Here is a 22,371-nt window from a genome sequence, read left to right on the forward strand (position 1 = left end):
ACTTGTGACAACGCTTGTTGGTGATTGCAGTTAAGGTTGCAACACATAATCAATGTTGCGGTGCAGCAACCGACATCAGTATGCTAATATGCCATACCACTGAGGCAACATGTACGCAATTTTCCTCATTTTAACTCATGAATAACGAGTCGAGGCGACATTACAGGAAAATAAATGCAGACCAGCAGCTGCTCGGAATGAGGCAAATGCATCACTGGAAAATTGTGGGTTTTAGTAATTTGGAGTCAATAGGCTGAAACATGCAAATTAATTTTACACAGAATGCATGCCATTCCTCCTGGTGGCAGTACTGCAGCCTATAAGAACACTTAGCTTAGGGACAACAGCCTTGCATGTGTATGACCAACAATACCGGGAAAATGGAAACTGATTTGAAAACATACATACGTAATATTCCATACAAACACACCCTCGGTAACTTTAACAGCAAAACTACACAAACATTAAAGCATGACGGTCGTCATTAGAAAAACACGTCTGAGGTCAACTTTTCTCCTTTTGAATATACATATGCTAACCTTTTACACTGGTTAAAAATATATGACTAACTAATGGCCATCTTCTCCAAATGTATTAACAGATACAGTAAATAGATACTGGTTTGGTAATTTAACTTCATGTCAGTCGATCAGCTCCATTATTTGGTCATTCCTAACCACTTTGTAACTAGATGTGAACGTTCATCATTTTTAGTTTGCGATATTAGCTTGATGTCGGTTTGTAAAAATGTCATGCGGTTTTGCTACTTTAACAATGTTGGTTAAACGCCTATTGCTTAATTAGATTTTCTGGTCAATATTTGTGTTAAGATTACTTTTTTAAATGACTGTTGCTTTTTTTCCGAGAGTCAGCTTATTTTTTTCTTCAACTTAATTTTTTTGGAAGTGCAACATTTTAATTGGCTAATTGAACATCATGTCCGTTAACGATCCTATTCATTAAAATATTCATAAGAAAATTAAAAGCTGGGATGCTACAATTTCACTGAAAATGAAATATGCAATAAGGAACTATTTAGTTATCACCAGGGATGGACCGAGATCTCATACTAGAGTATCTTGTGAAATGAGACCGCCACAAAATTTCTCGTCCCTATTACTGATTGCATAACATCACAACGTTAACACTGAAAATGAACCAAACTTTTTACAGCTCCCTACTTCGCTTGACTTAGTTAATGTTCCTTCTCCAACCTGCTGAAAAAAGACATTATTAGCTTACTAATTTAACTCGATGTTGGTTACTTCTACCTCTTTGAATTAATTATTGAGCAAGGGGATGCTCGAGTTTGTTAATTTAACTTAATTTCAGGTAACGTTCTGGCTTGCAATTAACTGTTTGGTAAATGGACACATTAGTGCGCTAACTACACAAGACTACGTTAATGTCATTTCGGTTTAATTTGGCCCAAGTTGAACTTGAGGGGTCGCATCAATACTACAGTTGTGTTCCTTACTTGATTTCGGTTTCCTGCACTCGCTCCTCATCCAAGTCTTCGATGAATTTATCTCCTTTCATCCAGTAGATGAGTGGGATGACGTCGCCGCTATATCCAAAAAACGCCCGGCATGTCAAGTTCAGTGCCGTTCCTACGAAGAATGCATAAACAGCCCAATTAGACATCCCCTCAAGTAATTCAATATAACATTCATGAAATACAGTGACACAATGTGACACAAGTATGAAAAAATTGAACCTCAAAACCTGGAAAAAATGGCTAAAATTCAACTTAACCATCATCAAATACCAAAAAGAAGTTTCCAAATTCAATTAAAATTCCTTGACATCAAACTGTCTCAAGATGGATTAAACACTATAAATTGTCCTTAGGTGCGATTGGGTGCATGAAGGGTTGTTGGTCCCTGTGTGGCCTTCAATTCAACAAGTTCAGGGTGTCCTCCAAAGTCAGCTGGGATAGGCACCAGTGAGCCAGTGATCCTAGTAAAGATAAGTGGCTATAGAAAATGGAATAGATGCTTTGGCCTCAAGATAAAATAACTTTTTTTGTCCCTAACATATACATCCCAAGATAAGATTTTCTTTAATTTCATGAAATGAATGGAAATGGTCTTTTTCCATGTGTTCACGTATTTTGTATACAACAAATCGAGTGAACTCTAAATAAATATACAATGAAACACAAAGATCCTGTTGAAGAGAAATGCCCAAACCACAACGTGTTATTAATTTTCTAATGCTTCACGAAATCATCTTGCAAGACGGATTCAACCTCCTTGCGGGCCGTGTTTGGCCCAAAAACTGTGCGTTCGACACACCTGACTTAAAACAATTGGTGACTTTTTTCACCTGTAGCAATAAAAAACCATATTACCATATTTTATTTATTTTAGTTTAGTTTTTATTTTAACAAAATGTGATCTGAATTACCATGTACCACTGTTATACTGGAATTTTACCTCTGTATCTATTCAGGATTATTGAATCTTTTCTAGTTCACAGCGATCAATTTATTTTTACACTTGTTAGGCAGTTTACATTACAGAATTACTTAAAACTTAAACTTGAATTACTTAAAAACCTCAATTTCAAACATTTTACACCAAGTACCACACCAAGGTACCGCCATATTGATCAAGACAATACAGTAAATGTAGTACCTGTACATAAAAAAAGAAAAAAAAAAAACCTCAAGGTTTATTCCTAAACAGTCAAATTAATATTATCGTTAGCCGCTGTGCTTTCTGAACATTAACACTGCCCTTAAACATAGGATAACAACATAAAAAAGTGACACTTAAATGTATTATGAATACAAGCTTGATCAAACTTGTTTAACATATTAGTCCACAGAATTTATTTAGATTTTTTTTTGAGAATTGGTCTGTTTATGTTGACTATTTCTTGTGGACAAATATTAAGTTATTGTAAGGTAATACTGTACTAAGGATAAAATGTAAGCATTGTACATAAAAGTGAAATGAAATGAAATGAAACTGTGTTTTAAATTTGTACTGTACTGGATTAAAAACAAGCAAACACAAACCAAAACAGTTTGAAAATTTAATCCAACTATTTCTTTCAATACTACAATTTACTTAATTGACCAAACCATCCCCAAATTATAACTATTAGTCATAACTGTACATATTAACGATAATAATTCCAGCTGCAATGGATGATGTCCCAGTACATTTGACCATTTAGCGTATACGACAGCCTTGAACACACCAGAAGCTGCATTACATTACCAGTGTGACACTGTGGAGGGCAAGGCCCGAGTGAGAGATTCTTGAGTGAGAACAGCTCACACAGAAGCACACTTAAATGATAGCGTGCAAACTGTAATGAACACACGAGGGCACTCAACAGCTTCCTTAAGCCCCCCTCGGAGACCGCGCATCCACGTCGGAAGAGAGGGAGGGAATGAGGCTATCGCAAGTGAGGGGATGATAACCTTATTTTCTTTAGAGCTGCTGCTTCTGCTTATGAGGGACGCTCGGAGGCCCGTCTAGAGACAGTGTGCATGTATGTGGACATTTGTGAAATTTTTGTTTTGGTCTGCAGACAAGAATGTTATGGAACAATGAGATTAATATGTGTGGATTGAGATTGCTGTCAAAAAAATGTATGCGTGTTTAACCATTCGCATCCATAATGTTTATATCTCGTGAGTACGAGTCTAAATTGTGTGCATATGAACATTTTTCTTGTGGGTGCAACTCTAAATTGTATGGCTTTGAAGATTTTCCTCGTGACTTCGAAGCAAAACTGTGTGTGTTTGACTTTGAATGTTCTTAAAATAAATTGAAAAAAAAGGACTTTCATGTTGTTAACAAGGAATCTTCAGTTATATTGGAAATAAATTGGACATTTATGGCGTCTTCCATCGACTTTGACTTACTTTTCCTGGTAGCTTGGCGTCACATCATCTCAATTTGCATATTGTGACACAAACTCAGAGCAAAGAGAGTCGTACACGCAGGACAAAATCCACACGTTCGTGCACGGATGCAAAGTCGTGTATAGTGAAGTTTCATAGTCGCACAAGGAAGCGTTGTATTGAAAAGACTTTGTACTCGCAGGTTTTTATTGGTAATCGCAAATAAAAATCCAAACACACAATTCTGGTTCAAAAGTCACAAGGAAAATATTAAAATACATACAATTTACTCAAACAAAAACATTTCAGGCCCACGCAACTGCGACTTGTACTCACAAGAAACATTTTCATTCACATTTTTGACTCTTACTCACAAGGTACAAGACACACATGGTTAAACTACGGATACGACTGGTTAAACTACGTACACGACTGGTTAAACATGCATATGTCTTCTTGACGGTGATATTACTCCATAAGCATAAAGATAATGCCTTTTTTCTGTAAATGTATCACAATGGAACAGTGCATCCATGTGAGAGGCTGATAAACAGTGAAGTCAGTATATTCTTTTTCTCCTCACAAGATGCATTGTAAGTAGAGAGCATACATGTAAACAACACACGAATAAGGCAGGCTCATAATTCATGATCGGGGGAAGAGGAGGAGAGACATTGCAGTGGCTGGCTCCAAGGCATGTGAACTGAGATGACGAAAGAGGCAAAGCGTAAGGTAGAAGGCGCTGTTTCACTGTCGCTACACCTCCACAATCTCATCGGATCCGATCATAGATTCTGCTTCCACAAATATAATAACGCTCAGATTTGATTGACACTCTCAACGAGGTGTTCATTACCTCTGCCAGCAAGGTTATGCTTTCATTATCATTTATTTGTCAGGACTACATAAAAATAGAAAAATAGATCTCCCAAAAACTATGAGGAGGAATGGGGAAAGGGCCTTGGCATATGACATTAACCTTACTTCTGAGATATTAATGTTTGAATAACAAGCACCTTCAAATATCATAATCCCAATATGTGTACATTCGCTGTATCATCAAATAATATTAAACATAACATTATATAATGCTGGACATGAAAGACCAAAAATAGAATGTGATTGAAAAGCCAGCCAATGACGTTTTAGACAAACTGTGTTGGAAGGCAAACCTAAAACGTGAGCAAAAAGTGGAACGATACGTGATTCGTAATACAATACTATTGAGAGAGAACAGCCCTCTTGTGTCATTTGTATGTAGGGGACTTGGGCATCTGTATTAGAACGATAACAGACACCAACTGGTTCTGTGACTATGTTCAGAATCCAAAACAATCTGACATTTAAGGGTTTAACTAACGTGAGTTTCGTCAATCTGTTCCATTCCCACAGAAAAACATACACAATTTTAAAAGTGTGATAATTTAAAATATCTATCTATCTATCTATCTATCTATCTATCTATCTATCTATCTATCTATCTATCTATCTATCTATCTATCTATCTATCTATCTATCTATCTATCTATCTATCTATCTATCTATCTATCTATCTATCTATCTATCTAACTAACTAACTAACTAAAGAATTAAACATCTTTTTGGTTTGATATCAGTTGCTATGGTCATGTGTTTGTCACCAACCATGGTTGACATTTTAGACAGTCTTGAAGCTGTAGATTTTCAGTGTCACATGGTCAGAATGTCAAGCTTTCAAGATGTCATGTCAAACTGTCTTTCTAGATTCTTTCAGAGTCTGGTTTCTGAGTGTCCTTTCTGATGTTCGCTCTGGATGAATTGGATTTTTGTGTAAAATGAGTTTTTACTTCTAAATTTGAATGGATAGATAGATAGATAGATAGATAGATAGATAGATAGATAGATAGATAGATAGATAGATAGATAGATAGATAGATAGATAGATAGATAGATAGATAGATAGATAGATAGATAGATAGATAGCTTTTACATAAAATTAGGGTATTCAGTGCTCATTGACATGATGCTTTTTCTAATGTGTGCACCTTAACCATTGCATTGGTCAATATAAATATCTAAAAAAGTCATGAATAAACGAAGAAGAAGGCAAGCAGGTGTTTTGTGGTATTTTGCGGCATTTTCTGTTTTGTGGTACTGCACCCTTTATGTACACATATTGATTACTTAGACGGATTGTGTTATGGCTAATTGAATAAATTGCCAAATTTGAAAATGACTTGAAAATGACCGTTTTAAAATCTGACCTGGGCGATGTATAAAAGTCCCCAGGAGTGGCCATGTTTCAAGAAAACCTAACATCTGGTCCTCCTAACTTGCGGAAGGTTTTAGCACCTGTATGCATGGAGCATGCTGAGGGGATAATGTCTGCGAGGAGCCCCGTTTGACATTTCCAAAGTTCAACAGCCTCTCAGAGCGGGCTGTTTGAGCACAGTCGGACTTTACAAGCGGCGACACAACACATACTGTACAGTACATATACGTAGGCTCCGGCGAGCCCCATCTTTACTCTCTGCAAACACTTCATTTGTGCGGCAAGCATGCAAATAAGCGGCACGCTGTGCAGCTGCAAGTGCCACAGCTGCCGCATTTCCCTTCTCTGTTTATCAGCCGTTAGTTAATCCCACACATCACTTGCAAATTAGACGTGTCGTGCTGCTGGCAGCCGTGACCCACCAAGGAAGTCTCCACCGAGCGCCCCGGGAATGCCAGGAAATGGTTAAGGGCCTCACGCTGCTCCTGGTTGGACGCGCATACAAGTCTTAATGCTCTCTTTTGTGCCAGCTATAGATGATGAGAACGAACACAATATAGATGGCCAAAAAAAGGGCTATTACACATCTCAGTGCGCCCGTTCCCCAGTGTTGCCCATTCACCCGATAGACATGTGAGATCTATAAGCAGTTTTACTGATGTGTCTTTTATTGCGGCGGAAAATTTATTTTTTTATATTTTTATTGTTGTGCCACATTCTGCTTCAGGGAGCGACAGGCAACACTCTGCTACACATCAATACATTATTGATATTCAGCCAGTGCAGTATCTTCCACTTCTCTTTGTTTGAGTGTAGCTCATTCTCTTTGACCTCAGACACCCAATACACAAACTCATACTTTCTGTTAGAAAGTCAACTTGTTAAAAATTGTCATTATTAAATCATTTATTCTTCCATCATGAGTACTGTCTTTTTTGTTCGTGTTTTATGACTAATGCTGCAAACTGAATGACTAAAACTAAGCAACTGACACATAGTTCAACCAACCAACCAACCGACTGACTAGTCAACATATGACACCGGCCATACAAACATCCCGCAGATTGACCAACAAAAAGATTTGGGCAATGAACCGACAACCAACATAATATCAACTCTTGGAGAGATTATTTCAACTTGTCAACAAGGTAACTAACCAGTCAAACCACTGAACAACTACTTGACCCCAAAAAATCTGGTCCTCCATTGATTTACAGACCGAACTACCTACCAACCAACAAAATGAACAACCAACCCATTCACAGACCTATCAGCTCATTGATTAACCAACCAACCAGCCAACCAACTAGCCAACCAACCAACCAGCCAGCCAACCAACCAACCAACCAACCAGCCATCCATCCAACCAACCAAATTAAATGACTGACATTTTTGCACTGAATGTTTCCTCCCTAATTTGGCACAATGTGTTTATCTGTAGTTGTATTTGTTTGTATTTTGTACATGCAGCATCCACTTCAACCTGTTGAGCCTGGAAGGTGGCTCCTCCCACCTGTGGTCCCTTCTGAAGGTTTCTGATTTTCCCCAAATTGGTGTTTTTGAGTTTTTCCTTCTCCTTCTGGGAGCTTTGATCTGGGGATGCTGCTCATGATGAAAAGAAGTCACTGTACGACTCCTTTTTTGCAAAAGAAGTCTCGATGTGACTTCTTTTAACCTGTGAAGCCCTTTGAGACTTCTGTGATTCAGGGCTATCCAAATAAACTCGATTTGATTTGTCTAACTAATACACCCACAATCATGTCGTCTAATTTCTCTGAATGGTTTAAAACCATATTATGCAATATTTTGGACTGATTTTCCAAGTCAGTTTCTGAATTTGTCCGACTGTGCTCCAGACGCGCCCTGTCTTTGCTTAGATTTGTACCCAAAGTTCCCAGGCAAACAATGGATGACATCCCTGCTCCTCAAGGCCACTGGATCGAACCAACAATAAGTGGCTACAAGCATGATTTGATCAATTCGATTTGAAAACAATTCAAGCAAATCCATTCGGAATTCTTGGGAGTCCAGTAATTTAAGTGGTTGCTGCCATTTTTTAAAACATCCAATCCCCAACTGGGACCCACCTTGGCTGCCACGAAAAGGATAATAAACACAGCAGTATGATTACATCATGTCCGCTGCCTCCATAAAATATACCCCCAACTCCCACCAACGCCTATCCACTATTTGCAGAGAAATCCAGTCAGCGAACACGCGCAATAAGCGCCAAGATATTTAAAGTGCCACTTCTATCTCCACGCCTTATATAAACATTGTGTAACTACAGCTGCAGTTTAGATTGGCGGGGCTGAAAAGCAGCAGCGCTTGGGAGGCTTTGGAGGACGTACAAATATTATCCGGGCGTAGATTTGAAGGCCTCTTTACATATGGCTCACATGACTCGGTCATTAGCCTCCGGGACCGAAGCGCCGTGATGCACGGGCAGTTTAAAGTGAGCAGATGGTGAGACTGGAACAATGAGGTGAATAATTTGCACGCTATCAAGTTACAGGGTTGAAAGAGGCGGAGCCTTTTAAATCCCTCTTATCTCCTGCGGCAGTGCCATTGTTATATGATTTCTGTTAAAACCAGTGGCCTGTGTTAAGAGTGAGATATTTAAAGCAGACAAGCTTCATATTTAAAAGATGATGTGTGCGCAGAGCTGACCTGAGATTGAGGTTATGCACACTGCTTTAGCCTTTAAAAGAAAAATTGTCAAATCCCTTGCTGTCGTCGTTAGCTTGTACCTGATTAGCACCCACCCCAAAGCCAGCAAAATTATGCATGATCAGCATTCTAAAGGCAGAATTTTCAGTGAAACTACTGTATTGGAGTGATCAAGATTGAAGAGGTGTATCTCATACGTGACTGGCTAGCAAACACTCCAGGGTCTAGCTTTCCTCTCGGCCAAAGTCATCTGGGATGGCCTCCAACTCACAGGTGACCTTAATGAGGACAAGCACTATAGAAAATTGGGCATGTACCTAATGTTCTGATTGATAGGGTATTTTTGAAAAGATGAAGTCACTACAATTATTTTCCACTTAATCCAGAATGCTTAAACCTGAATGGTTTTGAAATAAGGGCGTAATTGACAAATAACAAGTTGGCTACTGTGTCCGTATATAAATGCACCATGAGAGGCTTTGGCAGGAATTGATGTGACAAAGTATCCCTTGCTGAACTGTGTGCGCGCGCGTGCGTGTGTGTGTATGTGTGTGTGTGGGCGTGTGTGGAAAAGATCCATGTAATGTGGATGATTGACACCCTCCCTGTAACTGAGAGCTGATCACGACACCTGTTGGAGATAGCAAGCACTTATCTCCTGTTTCCACCCAGGATCTCTCGCTTTTATATCTCATAATAAATGATATATCTGTCTGGCATTGACTTATTGATTCTTTTGCTCTGTCACACAAGCTTGAGAAGCAAATATGCTTGCAAGAGCTGTAGCAGCCTAGCTTGTTACTGTATGTGACATTTTGAGGCTTTCTCTCAGGGGTTCTGTGTATGGATGCATGTGCCTGTACGTACATCTTTCTACCACTTATCCTGTTCAGGGATGCTGCAAACTGAAGCCAACCCCAACAGACTCTGGGTAAAAAGGGTAACAATGTTCTGGTTTGCGTACCACTGAGTTGTAGTGAGACAGACACAGGCAACCATTCACATTGGTCTTCTCAAAGTCACTAAGCAGGAACTCAACCAGCCTGAACGGAAGAAGGCGAAAGTACCGCTGAGAGGTGGGCATCGATGGTAATTTCCTGGATCAGTTCAATTTTGATTCACAAGTTTAATTTGATTCTGTTTCAATTAATTTAAATCTAATATTGATCACTTAACATATATTTCTGGAGCATCAATTAATCTTAAATATCAAGGGCATAATAACAAAAAAAAAAAAAAACTTTGCAACCATTACATATTGGGCAGACATTGGTCCAAAATCAATAATAATAATAATAAAACAGTATTGTGATATTTTCGGCGAACATCCGAGATCTTCGAAATTTGAAGTACATTGTCATGTTTGAGCTCAATTTTTGTGATCCAAATGTTTGGAGTGAAAGTGTCATGTATTTTCATACCTATTGTTGATGGCTATTGTTCTTTGTTTGAATAGTATTACTTGCCAATCTCTTCTAACATCATCCATCCATCCATCCCTTCCTTCCCTCCATTGTCTTAACTGCTTATCCACACATGGGTCATGGTTTGAGCAGCAGGCGTTATACATCCTAAACTTGTTGCCAAACAATCACAGGGCACACACAGACTGACAACCATTAATGACACAATTACACCACAAAGACATTGTCGAACACACATACCGCGCATGTTTTTTGGAAACAAAACAAAAATCCACACAGGCATGGGGAGAGCATGCAAACTGCACACAGAAGGGCTGGAGCCAACCCACAACCTTCCCAATGTGTGGCAGATGTGCTAAAGAGGCTGCCATTGTGCTGCCCACCCCCAACATTTTGTACTAAAATACTACTGGGTTGATTATTATCGGTAATTACTCTAAACTGCAATATTGGTATCATAACTGTAGTAAAATAGTTGTATGAGATATTTCTTGAAAAAATTGAAGTTGAATTTTCTTTCACAGTAGGAAAGAGCAGGATGGACAGTGAAAGTGAGTTATTTATCTTTTTATTGCCTTCTATTGAAATCCCCTCTCTCTTGCGCCTGTTTGGAGTTGACTTTTGCCTGTATGAAAAAAAAAAAAACAACAACAACAACACCACAAGTCACTTCTCACTTGACAGCATAACATGGCCCTACTTCAAGAAGGGATGATGCCTGCCACAAGAAGATGTGGTGTTTTGCTTCGGAACTTCAAAACACATCTAGACCAGCAAGGGTGTTTGACTGGGAACAAATACTGTGACAGTCAACAAAGTCTTAGATCTGAAGCAAAACACTAAAGACACCAAAAGAGGTGGTCCTCTATGCTACTCCAAGTCCCCTTTTTTTGCCATTACCACCACTCTACATGGTACAACATATTAACTTCAAAAAGAGAAGGCAATTTGTTCTGTGATGTCAGTCAAGCAATATTGGTTCAGGCCAAACTGTGACGTATAAACTCGTGTTAGATGCTAACCTAGCAAAGTATTGCTTCACTCACTTTTCCCCTAACCAGATCAATAAAACCTGTAAAATGACAACTGGTTATCAGTGACAGAAGGTACAAAGGACAAATATTTCTCCCAACAACAGGTACATTTATATTGTAAAATGATGTGAAACTATTTGCATCACTTTCAGCCATATCAACCAAATCGTCATATCACTCAATCAAACCAGATTGTTCCACTTTAAAATAATCTGTTTTTGAATCATACTGCACCTCATGTTTCGAGATAAACATTAGATTGACTTTTTTTGAAAGATGCAAATCTCAACTGCCTACAGATACTTGTAATTGTTTTTTTACAAAACGTGTTTTCTTCATTCTACCTTTTAGGCTTACAACACAATGTGTAAAAAAGCACAGCTGATGGGGAGTCCACCTTTCATGAACTTTTAGAGGATATAAACTACAATTTTTTCTAATAATTATAAAACAAAGCATTTTTGCCATGGTTTTAACAAACTTTGACATGGCCAAAAGTCAGAGAAAACAGAAACAATGAGAGACATACATACGTACGTACATACTTACATTCATGCAAACAGAAAAGTATCTTTTTGGATTCGACCATGCAGGAGGTTGGAAAAGAAAATCCCCATGATAAACAGGATAGTGTTGGCTGTATTTTTTTTAATTCAATGACATCATTGAACAACTATCTGTACTTCTATTTAAATACAGACCATGAACACTGTGTTTGCCACCTTTATTGGCCGTGATCACCAACTGTCATGGTACTGAAACACTTAGTAATGCTTGGGTAAATTACTTGGGCGTTCAATATTTAAGGGATGTTTATCCCTGAGATTCTAAAGCATTTTGTAATTTTCACGCATCAAATGGACCGATGCGCTCATGAACAAGAGCACTACCTCATGTTCGAAGCTGCCTCCGGATGGAATGATGCTTTGCAGTGTTATATGCCCACAGTATCTTAGCGCTGTCTGCATGCGTGTTCAATAAACGGCGATACATCCATCTGTGTAATTAAAAATTGATGGATTGCTGTTCAAACGTTGCCGTCTCCCAAGTCCCTGGTGCGTGTTGCATAAAATAATCCATATATTTTCTTGACGTAAAGCCTCAGATTTACTAAACAATGATGTGCAATGGGGCAAAAAAATAGTTGGGCAGGAATGTCGAAAATTTCTCACCAAGACCATTCTGTTTCTATGACTGCCTTCAAGGGGCTAAATTTATGCACAAAAACAATGAAATCAAACAGATTTGTTTTTTAAATACAAGAACTTGTAGGTGAAATATTTTCAGGTAATGGTTATGTTATGTTTATTTTTGCTTTAAAGGCGTGGGCAAGGATTCCATGTGCGCCTGCAATAGAGATTCAAAGTGTGATGGTGATCTTGTACAATAATTACACATGCATGGCTACGGAACGGCTATGTTATGATAGGAGGGATCAAAAAGCAATCCGCAAGTTGACTCCAGATTTTTAAAATTCATTTTTCAACAGCTAATTTTCGGTCGTGGCTGACCTCTCGAGAGAAGCACAACTCAGCAAGAGCTTTTTTAATTTTTTTTTTTTTTATGGCATTCAAAACGGCCTGACAGATTTTCATTTATTTAGCTTGCCCTCAAGTTACCATGACAACATGCACTGCAAGGGCTTGGACAGCCTCCCGCTAAGGTGCACGCTAACGACAGGTACTGCATGTGCCAGTGGCGGGCAGCAGAATTGTAGGCAGTTCTACTTTGGAGACGTGCCAACACAGAGATGAGGAGGGTATGTGTGTATGTGTGTTGGATGTAAATTTTAAGCATATTTTACAACACGTGCTGCAAATCAGCTTCTTGCGTTGTGCTCTATGTAATTATAGAAGAAGCAAGACAACAGCAAATATAAGAGGTTGACCATATATCCATATGATTTTGTTCAAACTAGTCAAGTCGATTTTGTGTATTGCTGCTTACTAGTGGCGGTTTGTTTTTTTACTTCTTGCGACAGGCCAAATGATTGGAATTTCGTGTCGCATGACATCTCAAGTCACTCCATGCGCGTCCTTTGGTGTGAACGCAGCATTAGGTTTTCAGTGATGTTCTACTTAGTCCGACTCGAATAAATACACCTCATAATACCATCATTCATGACACCACGGGTAGAGAAATAACATTCAGAAGCACACACGCATTCCTGGGTGTTGCATCACCTTAATCATGTACAACACAGGCTCTTTTCCAAAGCATTTGAACATCAATAAACATGCATCAGCAATTACAACGTATCTCTACACCTGATCCGTGATATTCAGTAATTCAATATGAACGCAATAAAATGGTCAAACCATATTCAAAATGAAAAAAGTAAATAAAATGCTTGCACTCACCAAAACACATACTTCCTGGCTCAGGAGTAGGCTACACCGTTAATGCATATCAACCAAGCTACACCTTATAGTTTGGTTGATCTGCATAACACTGTCTCCCATCCAATCACAGGATGCATACATGTCACGTTCAATGTGAGGCCTTCTAGCTGGCCTGTCGCCAACTTGTGATCTGACTGGCTATTGCAAACATCTATTAACTTAATGTGTCTGTTCACTTACAGTGCACAGACACCTGCAATGTTGCTTGTGAAGGCAGATTTCATACAGCTTGGCAACACAAGTTAGCTGAATTCTTATTTCTGAAAAAAAAAACAACACTCACCTAAAACTACAACACTGGAAGGAGCATAACCAAATATATATATATATATATATATATATATATATATATATATATATATATATATATATATATATATATATATATATATATATATATGTATTGTGTATATATAAACACAAAAAAACTAGGGCATAGCAACATGATGGTACATATGTTCTGAATCTGTCAATTTCTTATTCCAAAAAAAATTGCCGGAAGGTGGTATTTTCATGAAAGTATGTTATACCCAGTATATGCTTAATTGTATTCACAAAATTATGTGTATTCACAACTAAAAGGTTGAGGCTGTCTTTAAGTGGACTCAAAGATATTCAGGTGGTCAATAGAAAGCTAAATTGGGCCTAGAACACAAACACCTCACGTCGTCTTTTTCTTATCTCCGGAGACGAGCCCTTAATTATCACTAGAAGCCCCAAGGCTTTTCTTTCTTTTCAAATCTCTTCTTTTCCCCTCTTGTTGCACCATCCCCGCGTTTGTTCTGTAGTGTCTGATGGTCCATCAGGGGAAATGTAAGCCTTTAATTACTGGTGGGAAATTTCGGGCTTTGCGAACAGGTATTTGGTGCCCTCACTTTCACCCCCTCTTTTGTCTGCTAATTGTCACTTTGTGATGACATAATAGGTTCTGTGTCCGAGTCGGCAGAAGACTGAGGGCCCATTATATGATGAGAGGCACCGCCAGGGATTATGTGATGACGATATGAATAATGCTCTTTTATCTTTTTTGTATTTTATTACTGAATAAGGGATAAACACACCCAACTTCCTCAAGCTCAAATTTAAACTTTGCCCACTTCCCTCATGACTGCGCACCAAATTCCTCCGCATGCATCAAGTGCAACCACGGTACTTGACCTGTGTCTTGCAGTGTGCACAGTTATTCTCCATTTCATCTGTCGGAAAAAATCAAGGGCTTTACACCACTATTCCCATCAAAGTTACACATGGGAATGTGAAATCTTGCTTGGCTGAAAATATTTACTACTTTCTGCCACTATTGCAATTCATACCTTAAAAAAAACTCTCACATGGTCTATGGAACACAACCTTAAAAAAATGATTAATGATCTCAAGTCTCTGGAAGATTTTTTTTCTCAAAGGAGCTCACTGAAATTAACTTTGAGTTCGGTCTAACAGATCTTTACTCCAAGGGGCCATGATGAAACAATGTGTTAAAAATTGGGCCCAAATAGAAACTACAAAAATGAAGCTGGGTTCTTAAAGAGGTGAGCAGCAGCATTATGGACCATTTGGAGACTCTAAGAGGGAGAATGGGTTGACCCCAAAATGAAGCACCTTGCAGTCATTCGCCTCTTGTTGAAAATGTGCATGTTCACTTTGTGCTTCCCACTTTCTGAAATTTTGCATGCCAGTCATTGAAAACTTTTCTCCATTGGTGAGATGTTTTTTTTTTTTTTTTGTGTGTGTGACCTGCGGCTGATGACCAGTCCAGTTTGTACCCTGCCTCTCAGTCAAATCACTACCCTAATGATAACTACTGGCATAGAAATGTATAATATATAAATAGATGGGTTTAAGCACCTTCCTATATTATCCACACCTTGTCTAGGTATCTTTAAAATGATCCTGGCAGTATTAATATAACTCTTCAAATAGAAAATGGACCTATAACATCTCAAATCTCCAAGGGAGAGTGAAGAGGAATCGTGCAGCTAATAACAGAGCACAGACGTACAGCACGAGCGAAGGAGTCGCAGCTGGCCACTTTCCAGGATTGCCGCAGGCCAATTAAATGGTGGGAATTTAACACACAACGAGGAGAAATCACTCAAACGAATGACCCGAGTGTTGGCTGGCTGCGGACACTGACCCACTGACCAGAATGCCAAGTGGGACCCGATGACTTCATCCCAAATCGGAGTTAACAAACCGAGCAGGTCACATCAACTCAGACTGCCGTCCTTCCCCCATTTACACACTTGTGTCAACACCGAGACCCTCCAATCCCTCGGTGCGCCATATGTCCAAAGTGAAACATGCAGTGCACTTCAGTATTAAAACTACCAAGGTGGAGGTCACAATTTGTAAAAATAACTTTTCCAGAAAAATACTGTAGTAGACCAAGGTTTGTTCTCCCTGAGTAGCCTTTACACAAAATTTAATTTGCCCCGCCAGTTTCACTGTGGAGCAGTGTAGCCTGGATCAAGGAAGAGACAGATCCATTTTGAGGGTAGATCTAAGCAACGCTGTGCTTGGTGGAGGTACAAGCTCTACAGGGTGCCCTTCTAGTTGTGTTACATCTTTTAAAACACACTCCTAAGGGCTTTGCACATACCGCTGGCTTAATGCACGCACTCTCGTCTTGAGAGTTGCACATCTAAAGGAATTAATTTACTATTTCTCTTTCATCTTGTTTTTCCATGCACAACATTCCTCTGTTTGGCGGCCAACTCTTTTCTTATGTCATCTTTTGTGGGTTAGGGTGTAGTCATTTGCATTAACCAATGCTTTGGATTATCTTGAGAAAATCTCATCACATCCCTTATTCACCATTTTTAAAGGCTTTCACAAAGTACACATCTCAGTGCAACTGTGGGTTTTTATGTAATGCCAAGGATGGCTCACAGCAGTCAACCCACTCAAAAGTTCTACTTATGGATACTGACAAAATGATCATCATCTTCTTGAAGGCTTAAGGTAACATTTTGTTACCTGCTTTGATCTATTGGAATTTAAAAAAATAACCTAACAAACAACTATGGTTTGACCATCCTTGAAGAACATTTCAACCACCCATCCACCCTTAAAACTATCAATCCATTCAACATCAATCAATTTGTGATAACTACGCCTACTTACCCATATACTGCAACTCCCACTCTTCCAATCCAAAAACACCTACCCATCTATTTACTGCATCACCCAACAACCAAAACACACCCATTCATCATCCATTTATCGCACACAAGCAATCCCCGCTGTCCCAGCGATCCACCGAGTAAACATGTTCCATCCACACGATAATTCAGCGGATGCTTGTTCGATCCTCTCCCAGCTGACGTGTGTTGAAGGCGGGCTGTGATCCAGACAGATCTTTGCTCAATTGCAGGGGTGACATGGGCCTTGTTAGGTTTAAACCTGTTTTTTTTTGTTTTTTTTTTACGCTCACCTTACCTGTAATGTACCCTCACTTCCACCTCCAGTTTTTTTCTGTTGGCTGGTAAAAAGACAAATGGTGGGAAATGGGAAGGGTGGTCAAAGTTAACCGTCAAATTTCCTGGCATGGGAGCTAGTATCAGTGGCTGGACTGACTAACGGCCAGCTTTACTGTTTTGTGGAAACTGTGTGAAAGGGCTACAGACAATGATTTCCCACAAGAATCCTTCTTTCCCGACATCCACATTTATCCAACATGCCCAGTCCATCCTGAATGAAAACGAGCACATGCTTGTACATTTAAAGCAAAGCTGGCTGACAAATGACAGTAAGACGAGGAGAGCTGGGGGGGAGGCCCAGAAGTGTTTACGCACTAACACAGACTGATGATGTCCCACGATACGCAAAACACTATGAGATAATTTCACTCTAGTGAAATACTTGAGGGAACGGTGCATTAGCTGCATCTTTGGATGACTTTCAGCCAATCACAAGTGTAGCGGGGGAGCATGGTCGGATGTTAATTACCGTAGTGATTTCCTTTGAGAAGAAGACTGCGTTTTGTTTGAGAATCCACCCACTGAACGCAGAGATCTTGCCAAGGTGGAGCTGCACTTCAATCAGAGTCTCCTTTGAACCCCAAAAATGCACTAAACAAATCTTTATAATGATAAGTCATTACTCATTTTGCATTCACTGTCTACACTTGATGGTTTAAGCCATTCATTCCTGCCAGAACCTCATTTAGAGCACATCAAAATGCAACGAATCATATCCTATTTTCACTTGACTCTTTTCTGTCCCTTGGGCTCATTATTGAGAACATAACTAGGTTATCGTTTCTATAGTAACACGTGTGTTTCTTGCCCTTTCATCTTATCAATGATAACTGAGATAAAGGGATTATCTCCTGAAATAAAATTTTTGTACGCTCGTGTAAAAACAACATTATGTTGGCTGGCAATAGATTAGTGTGCACTTTTGATGTTGACACCTCCTGGCACACTGCGTTAGAATTACAAATTATTTAGAAAGCACTCTCTTTAAGTTACATTTATTTTCTAAATGAAGACATATTACACCACGGTTGGCATGCAGCTCATCGTATTTACATACAGACTCACTCATCACTAATATGGGCAGCTTTTCCAAATTCCCGTGGGCAGAAATCACTTGTATTACAATACATTGATTTAAACTCACTCACGTCACTCACCTCATTCACTGAGTTAAAATGGATCTTTAACTTTCATGATCAATAGCAGTGAAATGATTAACTAATTCACTTTTAGTCTGGTTAAAATGGATCTTTACTGTCTGCCAATGAAAGTAATTGGAAATAGTTGTTACTCATTATTCATAAGTCCATGTTTTTTTCATATATCATGGCTGTCCAAACAAAACACATGGTGTGTGTTATTAAAATATTGTAACAGTATATACAATAACAATATTGCAGTACTTTCAGAGGCATTTCTTCATCGTATATTGAATAACATACTGTTGCGGTTTTGGAGGGGAGGATGTGGCGCGGAAACAAGAAAAGTCCGAGGCAATATACGCGCGCAGACACAAATACTGAATCCAATGTTGCAACAATAAAACCATTTGAAGTTTCAATAGTTTGTTTTTTGACACTGCGGAGTATGAATTTGTCAAAAAGCCCTAAAAGTCGCTATCGCTATCGCTATCTGACACACCAAGTAGCTCCTCCTATTTAAATCCTGGACATCCTTCTCCTTCCTGCTCATCATTTGCAGAAACATCACACAATGTTACTCTTCCACTGGTAGTCATCTTCAGTCTTGTCCAATTTGGTTGAAAGAAGGTGTTCAGAAATGCTTTGGTGAAGCTTCTTTATCCAAGTGACGGCCGCGGCGAGAACGGACCATGGATCGGTTGGGCTGTGTTTTTTTCCCCCCATGTTCTGAAATCCACGCGTGCCACTGCTCTTGCTTTTGTCTTGAACGGACAGATCAAGCCCTCTTTTCCTTTGCACATTTGGAAAAATGATCCCCTTAGCCTCGTTGTTGACAACAAAGAGGCAATAAGGTGGCGCTTGACAAAATTTAATGTGAAAGTGCAAACGTACTAAAACGGATGCATACTATATCGAATTAGAGGTACATGTACTCGTTTTAAGCCCTGTAAATGACATGATATTGACCTCTTATTTCACATTCAAATGAATGTTATTCAAACACAGATATGTGAAAGAAACTGGTCTGGTTTTGAGTTATGCGTGTATAAGTTGACCCCTGCCCCCCAATATGAGCAAAAAGAAAACACTTCTACACATAGAAAATTGGTAAATCTTAAATTTTGATGTGCTGTATTGTGTTAAACAGATTTCGTAACATGCTTATTGGAATTCGCCCCGAGAATAAAGAATAACACGATAATTCATCTGGACCATTTTTATGAGTGTCAATATGAGGGTACTTAGACGTGTAAGCCCTAAACTACGAGGATTTGCAGAAAAATAAGATTGGTCCAGAAACTAAATATCTGCTTGGAATTGAATACATTAGTTTCTTAGCTTCTAAGCTTCTGTAAAAACTCGAGAAAATCCAGTGGTTTGCCATGGCTGATGTGTAGGAACAAGCACAACTTTTGTATATGTACATCAAGTTCAAACATATGAGTCACATCATTTCCTATGAAAACTGTGTCAAACATGTGACCCTTTGCCACTCTAACACATGTAAGTAATGTTTAAAATGATTGTAACATTACTGTACCTCCTTAGAAAAGATCGGATGAAAACTGTAAAAGATAACTAAGTCCTATTTTAGTTAGTTAGCTACATAACTGCTGTAGTTAGCGAAATTGTGCGGTGTTATGATGACAAAGCAGCAAAGAAACAGGAAGAAACCAAAAAGTGATCTAGTATTGGACTTCCCACTACCACATGGATTTCCTCAAGGGTCGCTGTCCTGCATGTTTTCCAGGTTTCTTTCCCTGACACACCTGATTCAAATGATCAGGATCGTTACCAGATTTCTGCTGAGCTTGCTGATAAGTTGATAATTTGAACCAAGTCTTCGAGATACACTCTGGTATCTCCCTTGGCATCCCTTCCTTGTGGGACATGTCCGGAAAACCTCATCATCGGCAAACATCTTAACTTGATGCCTTGAGCCACTTCATCTGGTTCAATGCAGTGGATCAGTGGCTTTAATCTGAGCGCCTCCCGGACGGCTGGGCTTCTCATGAGCGAGGACACCATGCATCAGTCGCTTGTATTTAAGATAGGATAGGAACATAGATCAGCGTGTAAATTAAGAGATTTGCCCTTCGGCAATTCAGCTATTCAGCTATTCCATGACAGAACGATCCAGAGTTCGTCACACTATAGATGCTGCACCGATCCACTTGTTGTTCTTCCTCTTTCCTCTCCTAATTTAATGAAGAATACCCCAAGATGGATGTTGTCTGCTTACAATCTCCATAGATACAGCCACTCAAGAGGATGTCAGACAGGGTGGAAAAATAAAGAGGATGAGTTTCCTACTATAGAAAAAAAAAAGAAGCCTGTGTTCTCAATGCACCGGGCCTAAGTCCAAAGAGCACAAACACTTGGTGATCATTTGTGAAGCATGTAAACATCAAGATGGGAATTTATGTTCTAGGGTTCTAGCTAGCTAGTGATGTGTCCTATTTTATATTATTGTTTGGTCATGTGTTGTTAAACTGGAGGTGTGGTAATGCCTGTTATCATAGGTATGTCTTAAAAAATAAACATTTGAAGTATTCAGTCATTTCAAAAATGCACTAAAGATTAAGAACATTTGGTGTAAAAGTAATTTTAGATATGAAATCAACAAACACTTTATGCCTAAATAAACATGGTGGAATGGAGATAAAGCAAAATATTATAATAAAGAACCTATAGCAATTGTAGTCAGGTCACTTCTGCAATCTACTGGATGGGAACAAAATAAACTTCATCAAGATGATGCAAATAACATGAACCATTGATTATTTATTATTTGCTTTATTGTAAGACCAATGCCTAACACTTTAAAGCAATTAGGTGTGCAATCTTAGTCTGGCTTTTTGAATTTGAAACCCGTGGACGCATTGTGCCGCTTGAAGAAAAGAAAAGGCAATTTTTGTGCCAAGAGACAAACTGAATAATGGCTTGCTTTTTTTTTCTCCCATTCAATGGTGAAATGTGAAAGAATAGCAAGTTTGAATTTGCCTCCCCCAAATATGACAGCTTTGAGCCCGAGAAGAGCTTACATGCCACCTCTGTTCAGGTGAAGATATAATTGCTTGTCACAAGAGAAATGTTTTTTGTGGAAGATATTTCACTTCCAGTAGTTCCTGTGAATCGTCTTTGTTTGAACTTTTTGTGCAGACTTTATGCTGAGGAAGCGACCTGCAAAACACCCTCCCCTGACATTGTGAACCTTTGGGATTGTAAATTGTAACACGTTTTGGTCTCAAAAGAATTTTGCAATTGCATTCCTTATGCCTTTGTACCGGCTTGTGCTGTGGTAATGATTGACTGTGAAGACTAGCTATCACTAACTTAATTCAATACTAGATCCTATGGTGATTATGTTTTTCAATTTGTTGACTAATTGGGATTTTTTTTTTTTTTTGCTTGAAATTACCTGAAGCCAGCCTGAAGCGCTGATGCAAATAACCTCAATGGTCGCTTTACTTCACCTCGAAGACAATATTGTATATTTAAATACACACACATAACTTAAGAACTTGTGTATTTGTATTCAATACAGACAAATAAATTTCATTAAAATAATTTTAATAAACGTGCATTGTATCTTTAAAGAATGCAAATGCTACTAATTAGCTTGCGACATTACTTAAGATGACGATGAATAGTGAATTTGTACTATAGAACATTCACAGCTTTTGGGTAAAACAAACCAGAATCACTTTGTAGATAGTATACCAGTCTGGTAGTATAATTAAGGTGTACATTTCCCTGAGTAACACCACTTGGTGGGTGTATGATGTAAAAACAACGCTGTTCTGCACAAACAGACCCGAAATGAGCGGGGATATCACTGCTGGCTTGCAAAATCTGAAAAGACACTGAAGCTCGCCGCCACCACGTTGCCAGAACAACACTGCGGCTTACCCCTTAATAAGTGCGTCTGATTCTTCTTCTGGCAACGAAGGGAAGAAGTGAAGGAGGGAAAACAAACACTTGCTCTGAAACTGTGACTGAAATGACCAAATGGCACTTAAAATAAATGAACTAATTTACATAATCAACGCTGTCGACATCAACTACTAGACGACGTCAACTACTCGTGGCAATCCTATTAAAGAC

General features: G+C 38.9%; 1 protein-coding gene across 4 annotated transcripts in view; it reads right to left on the reverse strand.

Annotated features, from left to right (window-relative positions):
- il1rapl1a (interleukin 1 receptor accessory protein-like 1a) overlaps positions 1–22,371 on the reverse strand; it is a 238,461-nt gene that overhangs the window by 24,997 nt on the left and 191,093 nt on the right. For all 4 annotated transcript variants that reach the window (XM_088415704.1, XM_088415702.1, XM_088415701.1 and 1 more), the window contains exon 7: positions 1,478–1,610. In XM_088415704.1, coding sequence (XP_088271830.1) covers positions 1,478–1,610 — 133 coding nt within the window. The remainder of the gene's footprint in view (positions 1–1,477; positions 1,611–22,371) is intronic.

Source organism: Hippichthys cyanospilos, chromosome 5, assembly GCF_059441005.1.
Source record: "Hippichthys cyanospilos isolate Australia breed blue-spotted pipefish chromosome 5, RoL_Hcya_1.0, whole genome shotgun sequence".
Classification (NCBI taxonomy): domain Eukaryota; kingdom Metazoa; phylum Chordata; class Actinopteri; order Syngnathiformes; family Syngnathidae; genus Hippichthys; species Hippichthys cyanospilos.